Here is a 19,374-nt window from a genome sequence, read left to right on the forward strand (position 1 = left end):
ATAGGAGCAGTATTATAGTAGTTATATTCTTGTACATAGGAGCAGTATTATAGTAGATATATTCCTGTACATAGGAGCAGTATTATAGTAGTTATATTCTTGGACATAGGAGCAGTATTATAGTAGATATATTCCTGTACATAGGAGCAGTATTATAGTAGTTATATTCTTGTACATATGAGCAGTATTATAGTAGATATATTCTTGGACATAGGAGGCAGTATTATAGTAGATATATTCTTGTACATAGGAGGCAGTATTAGAGTAGTTATATTCTTGTACATAGGAGCAGTATTATAGTAGTTATATTCTTGTACAGAGGAGACAGTATTATAGTAGTTATATTCTTGCACATAGGAGCAGTATTATAGTAGTTATATTCTTGCACATAGGAGGCAGTATTATAGTAGTTATATTCTTGTACATAGGAGCAGTATTATAGTAGATATATTCCTGTACATAGGAGCAGTATTATAGTAGTTATATTCTTGTACATATGAGCAGTATTATAGTAGATATATTCTTGTACATAGGAGGCAGTATTATAGTAGATATATTCTTGTACATAGGAGGCAGTATTAGAGTAGTTATATTCTTGTACATAGGAGGCAGTATTATAGTAGTTATATTCTTGTACATAGGAGCAGTATTATAGTAGTTATATTCTTGTACATAGGAGCAGTATTATAGTAGTTATATTCTTGTATATAGGAGCAGTATTATAGTAGTTATATTCTTGTACATAGGAGCAGTATTATAGTAGTTATATTCTTGTACATAGGAGCAGTATTATAGTAGTTATATTCTTGTACATAGGAGGCAGTATTATAGTAGTTATATTCTTGTACATAGGAGGCAGAATTATAGTAGTTATATTCTTGCCTATAGGAGGTAGTATTATAGTAGTTATATTCTTGTACATAGGAGGCAGTATTATAGTAGTTATATTCTTGTACATAGGAGGCAGTATTATAGTAGTTATATTCTTGGACATAGGAGTAGTATTATTGTAGTTATATTCCTGTACATAGGAGACAGTATTATAGTAGTTATAGTCTTGTACATAGGAGGCAGTATTATAGTAGATATATTCCTGTACATAGGAGCAGTATTATAGTAGTTATATTCTTGTACATATGAGCAGTATTATAGTAGATATATTCTTGTACATAGGAGGTAGTATTATAGTAGTTATATTCTTGTACATAGGAGCAGTATTATAGTAGTTATATTCCTGTACATAGGAGGTAGTATTATAGTAGTTATATTCTTGTACATAGGAGCAGTATTATAGTAGTTATATTCTTGTATATAGGAGCAGTATTATAGTAGTTATATTCTTGTACATAGGAGCAGTATTATAGTAGTTATATTCTTGTACATAGGAGGCAGTATTATAGTAGTTATATTCTTGTACATAGGAGCAGTATTATAGTAGCTATATTCTTGTACATAGGAGCAGTATTATAGTAGTTATATTCTTGTACATAGGAGCAGTATTATAGTAGTTATATTCTTGTACATAGGAGCAGTATTATAGTAGTTATATTCTTGTACATAGGAGCAGTATTATAGTAGTTATATTCTTGTACATAGGAGCAGTATTATAGTAGTTATATTCTTGGACATAGGAGCAGTATTATAGTAGTTATATTCTTGTACATAGGAACAGTATTATAGTAGTTATATTCTTGGACATAGGAGCAGTATTATAGTAGTTATATTCTTGGACATAGGAGCAGTATTATAGTAGTTATATTCTTGGACATAGGAGCAGTATTATAGTAGTTATATTCTTGTACATAGGAGCAGTATTACAGTAGTTATATTCTTGTACATAGGAGCAGTATTATAGTAGTTATGTTCTTGTACATAGGAGCAGTATTATAGTAGTAATATTCTTGTACATAGGAGCAGTATTATAGTAGTTATATTCTTGTACATAGGAGCAGTATTATAGTAGTTATATTATTGTACATAGGAACAGTATTATAGTAGTTATATTCTTGTACATAGGAACAGTATTATAGTAGTTATATTCTTGTACATAGGAACAGTATTATAGTAGTAATGTATGAGGTAGCATTTAGTTTCAGAACTTATCTGAAGACTGTATTTATGCATCTGTATTACAGTTTTAGTTAGAATATCTTATAATGTCACAATGCAAGTTGGTGGCTACAATACATATCATACTATCTATCTGATGTATAGATATATTTCTGCAGGGAGATACCAATATAATGTTAAATATTTTCCTCTTCAGATAAATCTGTATGCTAATATATTAAAAATATTTACAACTCTGTGCAGACGTTTGCCCTTATGCCTGAGGTCCAGCAATGATTCAAACTTTGTTTGTGCACATACGCAGTACTGGTCACTCGCCACACGGTGTCACTGCTGCTCACTGTATAGGTGCACTACAGCTAAGCTCTGAGTGCTGAACTTAAAGGGATTCTGTCACCAGGTTTCACGCCTGTCAGCTAAACATATGCTGATGTTCAGGGCCTCATCAGGATTCCTAATGTGGGCTTCTAAGTGTGATCCGTAGCCTTATTTTGCTAAAAAACAGGTTTTACTAACCTGTCAGTCAAACAAATAAGGTGCCCAAGGGGATGTTAATGGATGCAAGGTGCCGGCTGCACCCACCGCCGTTCGTGCCCAGCGCCGCCTTTCCAGACTTCTGCACCGCCTCCTAATCCTCTGTGCCGCCTCTCGCTCTCCCTCCACCCCCCCCCCCCCTCCTCCTGCTGTAAGATATCGCGCGTGCGCACAGGGCTCTGAGAGGCTGGGGCCAGAGTGCAGGTCATACCTGGGTTGAGCGAAGTGCCGGCGCATGTGCACTTCGCTTCAAGAAGCCAAATCGAGAAGTCCGCACGGGCGCATCAGGCAGAGCCCTGTGCGCAAGCGCGAGATCTTACAGCAGGAGGAGGGGGGATGGAGGGAGAGCGAGAGGCGGCACAGAGGATTAGGAGGCGGTGCAGAAGTCTGGAAAGGCGGCGCTGGGCACGAACGGCGGTGGGTGCGGCCGGCACCTTGCATCACTTCACATCCCCTTGGGCACCTTATTTCTCTGACTGACAGGTTAGTTTAGCTGACACGGGTGAAACCTGGTGACAGAACCCCTTTAATATGTACATGTATGTTACACTAATATATATATACACACACAGTATGTTGCAATGCTTCTGCCATACACTACAATAATCCATATGACCCTATACTTTAGACCAGGGATCATCAGTCACTGCCACTCCAATAGTTGTGTAACTACAGTTCCCATTATGCTCCGTTCACATACTGTATATGGGAGTACCGGGAACAGCTGGGAGTTGTAGTTTGACAACGGCTAGTGTCGGAGGTCGCTGACCCTTGCTCTAGACATACAGTATAATGCTTGTAATCTCCTTCTGTGATTGACTGCCAGGGAGAGCTGGGAGAGGAATAGCAAAGAGACTCTGGCTGAAGCCATGACTGAGACCATCGGGCGTTAGATAACACACTAAGGATTTCAGGGGATTGCATTTCACTGATACAGAATGCAAAAATCCTGTGCACCACCTGTGCGTTTTTTAGGATCATGAGGCGCCGGCAGCCATTCTCGATGAATACACCAGTGGTTGTAATTATTTTTTACTTCCCCTGCAGCCTGCCATATTGGACATGTTTTGGAGGAGTGACTGCACTTACACCAGATCAGTTCATGAGCATCAATGGATTCCCCAACACATACTGGGGCTGGGGAGGAGAGGACGATGATATCGCCATGAGGTAACCTACCGCGGTGAGGGTCACAAAGCTGTGATTGGGACGAGCGCTGTCTTCCTCCCTTTCCCCTACTAGAAGCCGCTCTGTCAGTGTTCAGAAACCTCCTCGGTCACACGAGAACCCATCTAGTGTAAAACAGCAATGAGGAGGAGAAGCAGCAGAAGGCCGGCACTCCAGCTGTTGTGAAACTACAACTCCCAGCATGCATACTGCGTCTTCTCTTTTCAGTACTCTGGGAATAGTAGTTTCACAACAGCTTGACTGCTGAAGGATGCGGGCCCCGGACCTCCAGCTCACCCATTCGTTGGGGATGGAGGGAAATTGCCTTTATGAGAACCCAGCAGAGGGTTAGACCCGAAATCTGAATGTTACTTCATTTTGGACTCCACTATATCTAATGCATCTGCAAGTGTCCTGGAGGACAAGTTGGAGAGACCTGACCTACATCCATTATGTGGGCCCCGCTCCAGTCACATGTAACCCTCAGAACACTTCTGATTGGCCAGAAGGCTACATCCAGGTCTGGAAATGAGTGAGGTTGGACCCCTTTTGCCCGGCATACGATGGCTTCTTCAGGTGCCCTCAGATCGAGCACTCTTTGTGGAGATTTCCTTGCAATCATCTTCCAGAAGGGCCAACTATTGGACGTGGCCTTTAATAGGTTTTTATGTGTTTTCCTCTTTTACAAGGATTCGCCTTTCGGGGATGAAAATGACTCGGACGCCTTTAAGCCTTGGCCGATATAAAATGATCCCACACGACCGTGACTCCGGCAATGAGGAGAACGCTTACAGGTAAACGGGACCTAGTGAAAGTGTCAGCCGCCGGTAATGATCCTTGCACAGTAAAAATGTGATATTTACATTGAATTTAAAGGGGTGTTCTGGGATTTTGATAGGTTATCAGTATCAGATTGGTGAGAGTCAGACTCTCTTCACCTCTGCCAATGAGCTGTTTGAAGAGGCCTCGGCGCACCATGCGGCTTCTTCCTAGGCCAGTGACGTCACATTTACCAGTCCCATGGCCTAGGCATGGCTCAATCCCATTCAGTTGGATAGGCCTGGGCTGCAATACCAAGCACAGCCACCATACAGTGTACAGCCTCTTCAAACATCTTCTCAGTGGTCCTGCCTGGAGTCATCCCCCACCTATCAGACATTGATGACTGGAGAATTGGCCATCAATATGGAAATCCCAGACAATCAATGGGTTCTCTCCATTCCAGATCCTCCTCCATTGGCTAGAGAAGCGAGAGACTGCAAGGAGCATCTTTATCTCTCTCTGGAGGACCTGGCACGTCCACTGATGTAAATGGCCACTGTGTAATACTTCTCCTCTCCTGTGGTGGAGCTGCAGGGAAATTACACACTTGCCGCAGGGCTTCTCCTCATATTTCAACCAATCGGTGAACACTTTGTGGAACTGTAAATAGACATAAAGTGTTAAGTAAAGTAAATGTTTGTTCCATTCACATGTTTTACTCCAGTCACATCCAGAGCTGCATTTGGCAGTCTTTCGTCATCAGAAACCAGTGCATTGTGGGAGTTCTGGGGACCGTTAACCACTTAGCTGCTGAAGGCCAGCTTTCCGATCTGACGTTCTCCTCCTTCGTTTATCTTACCAGGTATGATCTGTTAAGTAAAACGAAAAAAACCTGGAGAGAAGACGGGATAAACTCCATAGATTTCCGCCTGCTTTCCAGAGAGAAGGCTGAGCTCTACACCAACCTCACGGTGGACATCGGTGAAACTCCGGTCATGCCGACCAAAGCAAGGAAGTGGTGGTTTTTTTAACCCTTGGTCAGGGGCGTACTGAACTATAGAGAAGCATCCAGTGATATGACTGTGGACCGCCTCCTACAGGATGTTTTAGGACTTGCAGTCTCTTCTCCAGTCCCTATGCATTCTGTAAAACCATGAGACCTGTAGTTTCCATTGTGACCAGTAGAGGACCGTGAGATGCTGGAATGAAACGACTTGGCCCTGACCGGTCACCCGCCTGAAGTGGCAGTCACATTCTGACCAGGGACACAGACCAATCACTTGATCATCAGTATGTACGTAATAGGAGAGCACAGACGCATGGTCCCAGTGAAATTAATGGATTTACGGACTTTGTGTCAGTTGATTTGTTAACTGCACATCTTGATTCACAAACTGCTGCTTTTTTGCTCTATTAGGAATTAAGAGCACTTTTTTGGTATCCTCCCCGTTCTTTGTGTCGTCCTCTTAAAGGCCAGGTCCACCTTCACAACCATTTCTAGACTCTTTAGATCTTGTAGTGTGTCATAAATCCCGGGGACAAATTCAAGCAGTGTTATAAATTTGTACTCCCAAATTCTTCTAGCTTTTTGGGATTTGAAGTTACCTTTTAATATGAGAACTTTCATGTGTTCTACATGACAACAGATAAGATCCGGATCCCCAACACACAGCAGGACTATAGGATCCCTGGGACATTCACATGTTCTACATCTAATGTTGTTTATCTGATTCTCTGCACTAAATGTCCTGTTGGAGGCCTCTACGTTGGAGAAACAGAACAGAGACTCAATGCAAGGATGAGGTCCCATCGCCAGACAATTAAAGAGAAGAAGCTGCACTTTCCTGTGGCTAAGCATTTCTGTAGCCCAGGACACAATGTAGAAAACATGAAAGTTCTCATATTAAAAGGTAACTTCAAATCCCCAAAAACAAGAAGAATTTGGAAATACAAATTATTAACACTGCTTGACACTCTGAATACTGGACTGAATTGGTCCCCGGGATTTATGACACACTACAAGATCTAAAGAGTCTTCTATAGACATAGTCGGGGCACCAGGTCTCTGAGATAACATCAATTTAGAGACCATAAAACTTTCACACCCTTTATCTGTCAGATAGTTAAGAACTCATTCTCAAGATCTTTAATATGTTGTTCTGTTTTTTTTTCAAATGTCCATTCATTCCTCCAGGCCTCTGTTCTTATTGTATATATATTGCTGTTTCTTCATATATTCTTGTAGTACGCCTGATGAAGAGACTGGTGATGTCTCGAAAGCTCGCTATGTACCATCATTACTTCTATTTTTGTTAGCCATTAAAAGGTATCAAACCTGCAATACTCTTATTTTGTTTCTCTTAATGAGAGCACTAAATTAGAGCTAGGCATGTCAATGATTGCTAAAAGATCTGTAATTACCTTATAATAACAGCTTTCATTAACCCCTTAACGCAAAACGGCATGCAGGTATGGCGGGGGATGCATTGCCAGAATGCATTGCGCCGTACATGCACGGCGGGCATCGGAGTGGTGCGCGCCCGATCACTGCAGGGGCCTGGCAGTCCCTGGTAGCAGAGTCCCTGCTGTATCCGCCGGCATTGCTGTAAAAGCCGTTTCTGGTGGATAAACCCCTTCTATGCCGCTGTCCGCGCTGACCGCGACATAGAAGGGGTTTGTGTCGGGTAAGGGAGCGCATCGAGTCCCCGCGCTGCTGTGGCGGGGACTCGATGTGTCAGAAGGTAGCACGATGCCGTGCACGGCATCGTGACCTGCCTCCTATGGGTGCCCAGGAGATCTAGCCCCAGGCCCTATAAATATATCACATGATCCACCCCGTCCGATAGACACCATAGAAAATAAAAAATAAAAACTGTCAAAAAAAAGCCATTTATGTCACCTTACATCACTAAAAGTGCAACACCAAGCGATCAAAAAGGCGTATGCCCCCAAAAATAGTACCAATCTAACCGTCACCTCATCCCTCAAAAAATGCTTTTATTGTGTTAAATGTAAAAAAAATAAAAATAATTGTATACATATTAGGTATCGCCGCTTCCGTAACAACCTTCTCTACAAAAATATCACATGATTTAACCCCTCAGGTGAACACCGTAATAAAATTAAAAAAGTGTCAAAAAAACATTTTGTCACCTTACATCACAAAAAGTGTAATAGCAGCGATCAAAAGTCATATGCACCCCAAAATTGTATCAATCAAACAGTCATCTCTTCCCTCAAAAATTATACCCTACTTAAGAGAATTGCCCAAAAAAAAAAAAAAAAACTATGGTTCTCAGATTATGGTGACAATAAAACATTATTTTATTTTTTGTTTCAAAGATGATAGTGTATAAAACTTTAATAAATAAATAGAAAGTATACATATTAGGTATTGCCGCGTCCGTAACAACCTTCTCTATAAAAATATCACATGATTCAGCCGCTCAGGTTAACACCGTAAAAAAAAAATCTAATAAAAATGGTATCAAAAAGCCATTTTGTAACTTTACATCACAAAAAGTGTAATAGCAAGCGATCAGTCATACGTACCCTAAAATAGTACCAATCAAACCATCATCTCATACTGAATAAAATGAGCCCCTACATAAGACAGTCACCCAAAAAAAAATAAAAAAAAAATATGGCTTTCAGAATATGGAGACACTAAAAAATATTTTTTTCCAAAAATGCTTTATTATTTAAAAATGAAACAAACAACCAAAAAAGTTGTCATATTTGGTATTGTTGCATCTGTAACAACCTGCTCTATAAAAATAGCTGATAATCTAACTTGTCAGATGAACATTGTAAATAACAAAAAATAAAAAGTTCAAAACAGCAATTTTTTGTTACGTTGCCTCACAAAAAGTGTAATATAGAGCAACCAAAAATCATCTGTACCCTAAAACAGTAATATCACTGAAGCTAGTAAATGTACCCTTTAAAACGTCACTTTTAATATATATAAATAAAATAGAACCCACAAAGATACAGACAAACAAATAAACGTAATGGATGATAGGATAATTAGGACCGATAGCCCAGTGGGACTATAAATAATTAGAGGCAGTATAAAAAAGAGAGGTTACCGCTATGCAGTTACTCACGGTACCGTAGCTTGTAAATGGAGTAACCACTTACGATAACGTAACTCATAGGTAGGGTGAACTGGAGCAGGATTGGCCCAGAGGAGGATCAGCAGTTATTACAGGATATCCGTTGATGATGAATCGAGGTAACCCAGTAAAAAAGATGAAAACAACCATAGATAGGCGGACAATGGGATAACTGACCCTAGCAGCCTATACTCTCCCTACCTAAAGCAGGACAGAACCCCCCATAGGGAGAACTATCCTACCTATAAACGTTGCCCCTGGAATTAGAATCCCTGCCTGGATATCCCATGCACGGATGCCCAATGTGGATTATAAAAGTCCAATGGGTGGCCCAGAATCCGAATCTCCCGACGCGTTCCCCAACTTCGATACGAAGGTTCATCAGGGGAGAGAGTAACAACTAGCACGATGGCTAAGGCGATAATGGCCAATGTGATGACCGGCAGCGCGCATAGATTACCGACACCAGTTTAAATACCCACTCACCTGATGCGCCCGCGTCCCAATGTTGTAACTGCGCGCCGCGTCCTAATGTTGTAACTGCGCATGCGTGCATAGCACGTCGTGCGCATGATGTAACAGTACAACCCGAGTTCTCACAGGGAATCCCGGGAGGCGGAGGGACTAGGCCAAGTCCGTAATCTCGGATCTCGCGTTGTCTCGGACGCTGGCTGCCAAACATAATAGATAGCAGCGTGGCAAACATGGTGTCTGCGTCCCCGCACCATGGCAACTAGGTAACAGATACACAATCCAGAAACAACAAATAGTTGAGGAGTAGGTAAATAGAAAAAAACTAATAGCTTATTCATAAACACTGGCCTTATTTGTGGGTATTATAAAGTCAATTGGAGATAAAGTTGCAAGAAAAAGTATGTGAACCCTTTGGAATGATATAGATTTCTGCACAAATTGGTCATAAAATGTGATCTGATCTTCATCTAAGACAATCACAGTCTGCTTAAACTAATAATACACAAAGAATTAAATGTTGCCATGTTTTTATTGAACACACCATGTAAACAATCACAGTGCAGGTGGAAAAAGTATGTGAACCCCTAGACTAATGACATCTCCAAGAGATAATTAGAGTGAGGTGTCAGCCAACTGGTATCCAATCAATGAGATGAGTTTGGAGGTGTTGGTCACAGCTGCCCTGCCTGATAAAAAACACACACCAGTTCTGGGTTTGCTTTTCACAAGAAGCATTGCCTGATGTGAAGGATGCCTCGCACAAAAGAGCTCTCAAAAGACCTACGATTAAGAATTGTTGACTTGCATAAAGCTGGAAAGGGTTATAAAAGTATCTCCAAAAGCCTTGCTTTTCATCAGTCCACGGTAAGACAAATTGTCTATAAATGGAGAAAGTTCAGCACTGCTGCTACTCTCCCTAGGAGTGGCCGTCCTGTAAAGATGACTGCAAGAGCACAGCACAGACTGCTCAATGAGGTGAAGAAGAATCCTGGAGTGTCAGATAAATACTTACAAAAGTCTCTGGCATATGCTAACATCCCTGTTTATGAATCTACGATACGTAAAACACTAAACAAGAATGGATTTCATGGGAGGATACCACAGAGGAAGCCACTACTGTCCAAAAAAAACATTGCTGCACGTGTACAGTTTGCACAAGAGCACCTGGATGTTCCACAGCAGTACTGGCAAAATATTCTGTAAACAGATGAAACCAAAGTTGAGTTGTTTGGAAGAAACACACAGCACTATGTGTGGAGAAAAAGAGGCACAGCACACCAACATCAAAACCTCATCCTAACTGTGAAGTATGGTGGTGGGGGCATAATGGTTTGGGGCTGCTTTGCTGCGTCAGGGCCTGGACGGTGTGCTATCATCGAAGGAAAAATGAATTCCCAAGTTTATCAAGACATTTTGCAGGAGAACTTAAGGACATCTGTCCACCAGCTGAAGCTCAACAGAAGATGGGTGTTGCAACATTACAATGACCCAAAGCATAGAAGTAAATCAACAACAGAATGGCTTAAACAGAAGAAATCATTAATTTCTAACGATAATTTGTTTTCCCTTAGTCCTAACAGCAGCACAGATGGGGTTAACTGCCCCCTGTGGACTGGTAGGACCGGCGGAATTTTTAATGAGCCCAAGAACCAATAACAAGAGTTCCCACTCCCTCAAAAGGAGGGAACTACCCCCCAACCACCGTGTTTTCAGCAAGCACACGTACTTAGGGTGGGAAATTTGTGTGCTGCTGTTAGGACTAAGGGAAAACAAATTATTGTTAGAAATTAACGATTCCCTTACGTTCTACCAGCAGCACAGATGGGGAGATAACAAGAAGAACGCCTAGGGAGGGCCTTCCTGCCTGGCAGAATCAAGAATAGTCTGCCCAAAGGCCGAAAACTCTGCAAACTTAGCACCGACTCTGTAGTGCGAGATAAAGGTTGATTCGGAGCTCCAGGAAGCCGACTTGCAGATTAGCTCTAAGGGAAGTTGGTTTCTTTCTGCCACTGAGGTTGAAACGGTCCTAGTAGAATGGGCCTTAACGAACTCTGGAGGGTCCAGAGTTTGAGACAGAAAAGACTCCCTAATGGCTTCCCTGATCCAGCTACTTAGACGCTTTACGGCCTTTAGATTTACCGGCAAACAGGATGAAGAGATTCTCATCAATCCTGAACTCCCTGGACCTATCCACATAGGTCTGGAGGCATCTCGAAATGTCCAGAGGATGTCTGACAGGAATATCGGAGGAGGCGGAAGAAAATAAGACTGGTAAAGAAATTACCTGATTGATATTCTGAAACAATAACACCTTAGGTCTGAAGTAGGGTAAGAATTTTAGGAGAACCCGGGCCTGCAAAAAGGTTATATATGGATGCAGAGCCGAAAAGGCTTGTAACTCCGAAACCCTCTTAGCTGAAGTCACAGCTAGCAGAAAGACTGTCTTTAAGTTGACAAACTTGAACCCGACCTCCTCCAATGGCTCAAATGGCGGAGATGCTAACCCATTGAGCACTACTGAAAGATCCCACTGAGGAATGGGTCTCAGTATTGTAGACCTCAATCTCTCAGCTCCTTTAAGGAAGCGCTTGATGAGCGGGTCCTGAGAATATGGCCTGTTTAAACAGGCCGAGAAGGCAAAAACTTGTACCTTCAAAGTGGCCGGAGCAAGGCCCTTGTCTAGTCCATCCTGAAGGAACTGTAATATGGCGGAAAGGGGCGGATCTGCAGACGCCACCTGGTTAGAATCACACCGTAAGGTGAAGATTCTCATCACTCTGGAGTAGGCCTTCTTAGTGGATTCCGCTCTTGAATGTGAGAGCCCTTCTACTCTGGGAAGGGACTGATCAACCTCCAGGCTGTCAGGTTGAATCTGTGCAGATCTGGGCAGAGATGTGTGTCCCACGACACCAGGGTCTGCTCCGGGGGGAGTCTCCAGTATTGTCCCCGACTCATCTGAATGAGCTGGGTAAACCAGGATCTCTTGGGCCAGAACGGAAGGATGGCTATTACCGAGGCCTGATCCTGACGAATCTTCATCAATACCCTCGGTATCATGGAAAAGGGAGGGAAGATGTAAGCCAGCCTGAACCTCCACGGTATCGACAGAGCATCTATCGCCAGGGGGTTGTCCTCCCTGTATAGAGAGCAGAACCTTTGTACCTTGGCGTTGAACCTGGTTGCCATGAGATCCACCTCCGGTAATCCCCATCTCAGGACTATCTGCTTGAAGATCTCCGGACACAGAGACCACTCCATGGTCGGTAATCCGCGGCTTAAACAATCTGCAATTATGTTGAGGGACCCCCGAATGTGGGTAGCAGATAGATGGGATAGGTTCAACTCTGCCCACCGTAGAATTACCCCGATTTCTCCAAGAAGGGGTAGGGATCTCGTGCCTCCCTGTTTGTTTATGTAAAGAACAGCAGTCATATTGTCTGACTGTACTTTCACTGCTTTGCCCCGGATTTGAGGGGCGAAGTGAAGGAGGGCTAGCCGGATAGCTCGCATCTCTCGGAGATTGGAGGAGAGACGCTGCTCCATGAGAGACCAAGTTCCCCGAACTGTGGAACCGTCTAGATGAGCGCCCCAGCCTACTAGGGACGCGTCTGTAGTCCATATGAGCCAAACTGATTGGGTCATAGACTTCCCTGCAGGGAGATGGAACCACCATCTCAGGGAATTTTGAGTATGGGAGAATAGAGAGTATAGGGAATCTAGCCCCGTGGGGCTGCCGTCCCACTTGTTCAAAACTTCTGTTTGAAGAGGGCGAAGGTGCCATAATGCCCAAGGGACTGCATCTGAAGCCGCTGACATGAGCCCCAACATCTTCATGAGAGTCCGAATGGATACTCGTCATGGTACTGATAAGAACCTTGCCAGGTCTTGTACCCGGGACTTCCTTTCCGATGTCAACTGAAGAGACATCGCGACAGAGTCGATTATGAAACCTAGATATTGTATTGAAGTCGAAGGGCTCACATTCGATTTCTGCCAGTTGATGATCCACCCTAGGCGGAGCAGAAAGGAAATTGCCAAATGAAGATGGTGGGTGAGAACTGGAACGGTGGCTGCCAAAAGGAGCCAGTCGTCCAGGTAAGGGACAATGGTCAGTCCTTGAAGTCTCAGAGCTGCCACCACCTTGGTGAAGATAAGGGGGGCGCATGAGATTCCAAAGGGGAGAAATCTGGACCGCGATCCTGAGATATTTCCGAGACGCGGGATGGATCAGAATATGGAGATAAGCATCCTTGAGATCCAGTGTGGCCATCACATCTCCGAGTTTGAGAATGTGGCTGACTGACCTTATGGTTTCCATACGAAACCTTGGTCTCTTTATGAATCGATTGAGATGTCTTAAATCGATTATCATCCGGAGATCGCCTGTCTTTTTGGCAACCAGAAATACTGGTGAATAGATCCCTAGGCCCTGCTCCCCGCCATAACCTCCTCTAGAGCCCCCTTTGAAATATAGTCCTGGATGTAGGATTCTAAAATCCTTTGTTTGGCAGGCTGAAAGCCCTGATTGATGAGGAATCTTTCTTGGGGGAGAGAGGCGAGATCTATCAGGTACCCGGAGGAGATGATGCTTAGAACCCAGGGGTCTGCAATCTCCTGGGACCAAATCTCTTTGAAATGGGCAAGGCGTCCTCCCACGGGGATCTGGGGAGAGGGTACGGGGAAACCCAGAGGCGTAACGGCGGGACAGCAGGGGGAAACCAAGAGCCTCTGAGAGGCCCGCAGTCAGGAGGGATTGGCCTCCTTAGTTGGTCTGCGGGGGCGCCTCGAAAGTCTTCGCTGCCCCCCCCAGTTTCTACGGGAAGTAGTTAGTTGGCCCTGTCTGCTACCTTGATGCTGACTGGGGTGTCCTCGAAAGGGCTGCAGAGGAAGACTCTTGCCCTTCTTGTCAGAGAGGCCCTCCATGATCTTATCCAGCTCAGACCCAAAAAGCCGATCGGGCTCGAACGGAAGCCCACATAAATTATACTTTGAGGCATTATCTGCCTTCCATTGTTTTAGCCATAAGGGTCTACGGGCCGCAGAGACTAGGCCCATGGTCTTGGCCGCTAGCTTTAGCTGCACCTGCGAAGTATCGCATAAAAATTCCATGGCCAGATTCACCGTTTTGAAGGGGGCCAGGATATCATCACGGGACACACTCTGGTCCATGTCGGTCTGAATTTGGTTTAACTTACTCCTCAGGAAGGACGATACCTCAGATGCTGCTATAGCAGTAGAAGCTGAAGCTGCAGCGGCTGAATAGCCTCTTCTTAAAGTGCACTCCGCCCTCCTATCAAGAGGGTCTTGCAGACTCGACCCATCATCTGCGGGCACCAGAGTGCGTCTAGACAACTTGGCTATGGCCATGTCAACCCTGGGAATGGAACCCCACGATTCCATTAAGGGTTTCACCATCGGAAACATAATTTTAAATTTGCGAGTCAGGACTGGTCCTTTCTCCGGTTTCTTCCATTCGGTACGCATGACTGAACGGAGGGTCTCATCCGCTTTGAAGACACGCTGTGCCCGACCAGCGGGATCAGAGGACTCCCCAACGTCAACATCCTGGTCCCCCGACCGGATGGACTTTAGAAGCTTTTGAGTTTTTTCTGGCGGAAAAAAACATGAGGTTAACTCTTCCTCGTCCGAGGAAGATGAGCCCACTGAAACAACAGCGGGTCTCTCGCTTGGTGCGGTGACCTCCATAGGAGTCTGGGAGGGTCCCGGCAACCTCTCATTTAAAAGCTTGACCACCCCCTTGATAGAATAATCCACATAGCATCTAGCCCACTGATACATCTCCTGCATCGTGGGTTCAGCAGTGGTACGGGAACGGCAGCTGTCACATCTTGAGTATTGGCAGTCGTCATCTAAGGGGGTATCACAGTTGAAGCAGGCCAAATGTTTGCGTTTGGCGGTGGCCTTCTGCTGGTCAGCGTCTCGTGGAGAAGACATGACTGCGAAAAAAGGAAGAGGAGGATTAAACCCCTATTAAGCAATAAGAAGACAAAAAATATAAATAAAAATTTTGAGAATAAGCCCACCAACAGAAACAAAGTTTCAGTCTCAATATCACCAGAAATGATAGAGAAAATCTCTCTCAGCACAATAGGACTCTGGAGGCTTGCTAAAAAAGCTGCACAACCAGAGACTGAGTGAGGGTAACTGAGGGCTTATAAGGAGGTGTGAGGGACCGCCCAAAGGCAGAGCCCTTGCAGCCAATTAATCAAACTTGATGTTGCCGCCCACTACACTCCTACTTTCTGACACTCTTCCCTTTCCTCCCTTTTTTTTTTTTTTAACTTGGGGAAGATATTCCCTCCAGAGATCAGGGAATTAATCATTCCCTGCAGGAAAAAGAAAAAAACGAACAGAATGTACCCTCAAACGGGTCATTGACTTCCTCCTTCCCCCCTCCCCTCTCCTGTAGGGATGCGAGAGCTGCAGCGACAGCTGCCGGCAAGGGAGCCGCAGAGCGCTGACGTCATCCAGGGAGACCGCGGCGCGAGTCTCGGAAGCGGCGCCGTCAGCACACAGCCCCGAACAGCATGAGGAGGACAGAAAAACCTGAGGAAAGATCAAGGTTAGAGGGGGAGGAAGGGACATAAGAAAGAGAAAGGCAAATAGCCCTGAAGATACTGGAAAATATAAGGGGAAGACAAATGTCATATCCCCTCCTATGCTCCCCCCAAGGAAAAAAAGGAGGGGGGAGCTGCACGCCAGTCCACCTGTCCAAAGGACAGAAAAAAACACGGTGGTTGGGGGTTAGTTCCCTCCTTTTGAGGGAGTGGGAACTCTTGTTATTGGTTCTTGGGCTCATTAAAAATTCCGCCGGTCCTACCAGTCCACAGGGGGCAGTTAACCCCATCTGTGCTGCTGGTAGGACGTAAGGGAAATACGCCTTCTGGAGTAGCCCAGTCAGAGTCCTGACCTCAACCCGATTGAGTTGCTGTGGCATGACCTCAAGAAAGCGATTCACACCAGACATCCCAAGAATATTGCTGAACTGAAACAGTTCTGTAAAGAGGAATGGTCAAGAATTACTCCTGACCGTTGTGCAAGTCTGATCTGCAACTACAGGAAACATTTGGTTGAAGTTATTGCTGCCAAAGGAGGTTCAACCAGTTATTAAATCCAAGGGTTCACATACTTTTTCCACCTGCACTGTGAATGTTTACATGGTGTGTTCAATAAAAACATGGTAACATTTAATTCTTTGTGTGTTATTAGTTTAAGCAGACTGTGATTGTCTATTGTTGTGACTTAGATGAAGATCAGATCACATTTTATGACCAATTTGTGCAGAAATCCATATCATTCCAAAGGGTTCACATACTTTTTCTTGCAACTGTATATGTATAGGAAATTTTAAGGCTAGGAAAAGATACATGCCAAAAAATATATAATACCTAACACACTAAAGTTATCCTTGACCACAAATAGATAGGTATAGGTGGAAATTAGATCATAAGAATCAAATAAATCCATTAGGACCAAAAAATATAGTAATAACACACAATGGATACATATTGAAGAGCAATACCAGGGTATAAATAATCACAAAAAGCAAATATAGGATATGAATTCATTGAGACCCATAGGGCTCAGGGATTTGAGTCTAAACGTCCATGCAGATTCTTTCTGTAAAATTATTTTATCTAGATGGCCCCCTCTTGGTGATGGGCGCACCTTCTCGATCACGCATAATTTAAGATATCCGGGATTGCCATTGTGTACCTCGTGCACATGTCGTGAGATGGGAGTATCTTTTTTATGTCTGATGTCACTGAGGTGTTCCCCCACTCTCACTCATAATTCACGTGCTGTTTTACCTACATACTGACGTGGACAGGTGCAGGTACAAAGATAGACAACACCTGAGGTCTTACAATTGGCAAAATCCCGGATATCAAAAACCTTCTGCGTGACCACACTCATGAACTACTTAGTCCTCTCAACATATGGACACGCAATGCAACCACTACATGTAAACATACCGTAAATCTTGGTGGCCAGCCAAGTACCCTGCTGTTTAGGAGGAGAATAGTGGCTATGTATAAGGTGATCTCTTAGAGATCTACCTTTTCTGTAAGACACTGCCGGATAATCTGGTAGAATATCTCTTAGATCTGGGTCCATTTTAATGATGTCCCAGTACCTATTCAGAATCTCACGTACCTTTCTACTCTTGTTGTCAAAGGTCCTTATAATTCTCAAAGCTGAATCAGGTCCTTTATTTCTCTTGGTAGAGCGTGGAACCAGTAGTTTAGACCTATCCCTATAAGAGGCATGTTTATAGGCCTCTGATAGGACCTGTTGAGGATATCCCCTTTCTATAAACCTATTACATAAATCTCTAGCTTGATGGTGGAATTCATTCACGGTAGAACAATTTCTCCTTAGGCAAAGGTATTGTTTCTTTGGTATGCCACGTTTTAAACTAGTTGGATGATGGCTCTCCCACCGAAAGAGACTGTTGGTGGCGGTGGGCTTGCTATATGTCCGTGTGTAAATTACACTATCCTGAAGCCTAATATCAAGATCAAGAAATGATATATGGTCATCATGCAGTTCGTAGGTGAAATGCATGCCAATGTCATTAGTGTTAATGACCAGCATGAACTCCAAGAAGGCTTCTCTGGGGCCGCTCCACAGGACAAAGATGTCATTTATGAAGCGACCCCAGAAGATGATATACGGGGACCACCATTGATCATCGATGAAGACAATGGTGTCCTCCCACCAGCCCAGGAACAAATTTGCATAGGTAGGCGCACAGGCACTACCCATCGCAGTGCCCCTGAGCTGGTGGAAGAACTTATGGCCAAACAAAAAATATTCGTGTCTCAGAACAAAATTAAGGATGTCTACCCCAAATTCATTGTGTGGTATGCAGTGTAAGTCAAGTGATTTTAAAAAATATTGCACCGCTGTCAGCCCTTTGTCATGGGAAATATTACTGTACAAAGCCTCGACGTCTATAGACGCCAGAAAAACACAATTTTCAACCACCAAACCTTCCAACCAATTCACCGGGTCCATGGTATCCCTGATATAAGAGGGAAGCGCCACAACGAACTCTCTTAAAACATTATCAATATAGATACCCACTCTGAGACATGGAGTCAATACCTACCACAATGGGGCGCCCCTTTAACCGCCTCAGGACCGCCGTACGCAGGATTGCGTCCTGGCGGCGGCCCTGCTATTCAGGGTGGACGCATATACACGTCCTCTAGCGAGAGGCGAGATTTCCTGTGAACGCGCGCACACAGGCATGCGCGTTCACAGGATCGGAAGGTAAGCGAGTGGATCTACAGCCTGCCACCGGCGATCGTTCGCTGGCAGGCTGTAGATGCAATTTTTTTTAACCCCTAACAGGTATATTAGATGCTGTTTTGATAACAGCGTCTAATATACCTGCTACCTGGTCCTCTGCTGGTCCCTTTTGCTTGGATCAACCACCAGAGGACACAGGCAGCTCTGTAATAAGTAGCACCAAGCACCACACTACACTACACCCCCCCTGTCACTTATTAACCCCTTATCAACGCCTGATCACCCCATATAGACTCCCTGATCACCCCCTGTCATTGATCACCCCCTGTCATTGATCACCCCCCTGTAAGGCTCCATTCAGACGTCCGTATGTTTTTTACGGATCCACAGATACATGGATCGGATCAGCAAAACACATACGGACGTCTGAATGGAGCCTTACAGGGGGGGGGTTAAAATCAGGGGGGTGATCACCCCATATAGACTCCCTGATCACCCCCCTGTCATTGATCACCCCCCTGTCATTGATCACCCCCCTGTAAGGCTCCATTCAGACGTCCATATGTTTTTTACGGATCCACGGATACATGGATCGGATCCGCAAAACACATACAGACTTCTGAATGGAGCCTTACAGGGGGGTGATCACCCCATATAGACTCCCTGATCACCCCCCTGTCATTGATCACCCCCTTGTAAGGCTGGCTCCATTCAGAAGTCCGTATGTGTTTTGTGGATCCACGGATCCATGGATCGGATCCGCAAAACACATACGGACGTCTGAATGGAGCCTTACAGGGGGGTGATCAATGACAGGGGGGTGATCACCCCATATAGACTCCCTGATCACCCCCCTGTCATTGATCACCCCCCTGTCATTGATCACCCCCTTGTAAGGCTGGCTCCATTCAGAGGTCCGTATGTGTTTTGCGGATCCATGGATCGGATCCGCAAAACACATACGGACGTC

At 44.3% G+C, this 19,374-nt stretch overlaps 2 protein-coding genes across 2 annotated transcripts in view; both read left to right on the forward strand.

The window, feature by feature from the left end:
• Positions 1 to 5,760, forward strand: part of LOC120994390 (beta-1,4-galactosyltransferase 3-like) — a 96,958-nt gene extending 91,198 nt beyond the window's left edge. The window contains exons 5-7 of the mRNA XM_040422910.1: positions 3,652 to 3,774; positions 4,461 to 4,565; positions 5,396 to 5,760. Of these exons, the coding sequence (XP_040278844.1) occupies positions 3,652 to 3,774; positions 4,461 to 4,565; positions 5,396 to 5,564 (397 nt within the window). The 3' untranslated portion in view covers positions 5,565 to 5,760. The remainder of the gene's footprint in view (positions 1 to 3,651; positions 3,775 to 4,460; positions 4,566 to 5,395) is intronic.
• The window catches only part of LOC120994388 (beta-1,4-galactosyltransferase 3-like), a 462,074-nt gene that overhangs the window by 158,457 nt on the left and 284,243 nt on the right, over positions 1 to 19,374 (forward strand). The window lies entirely within an intron of this gene.

Source organism: Bufo bufo, chromosome 3 (genome assembly GCF_905171765.1).
Source record: "Bufo bufo chromosome 3, aBufBuf1.1, whole genome shotgun sequence".
NCBI classification, from domain to species: Eukaryota; Metazoa; Chordata; class Amphibia; order Anura; family Bufonidae; genus Bufo; species Bufo bufo.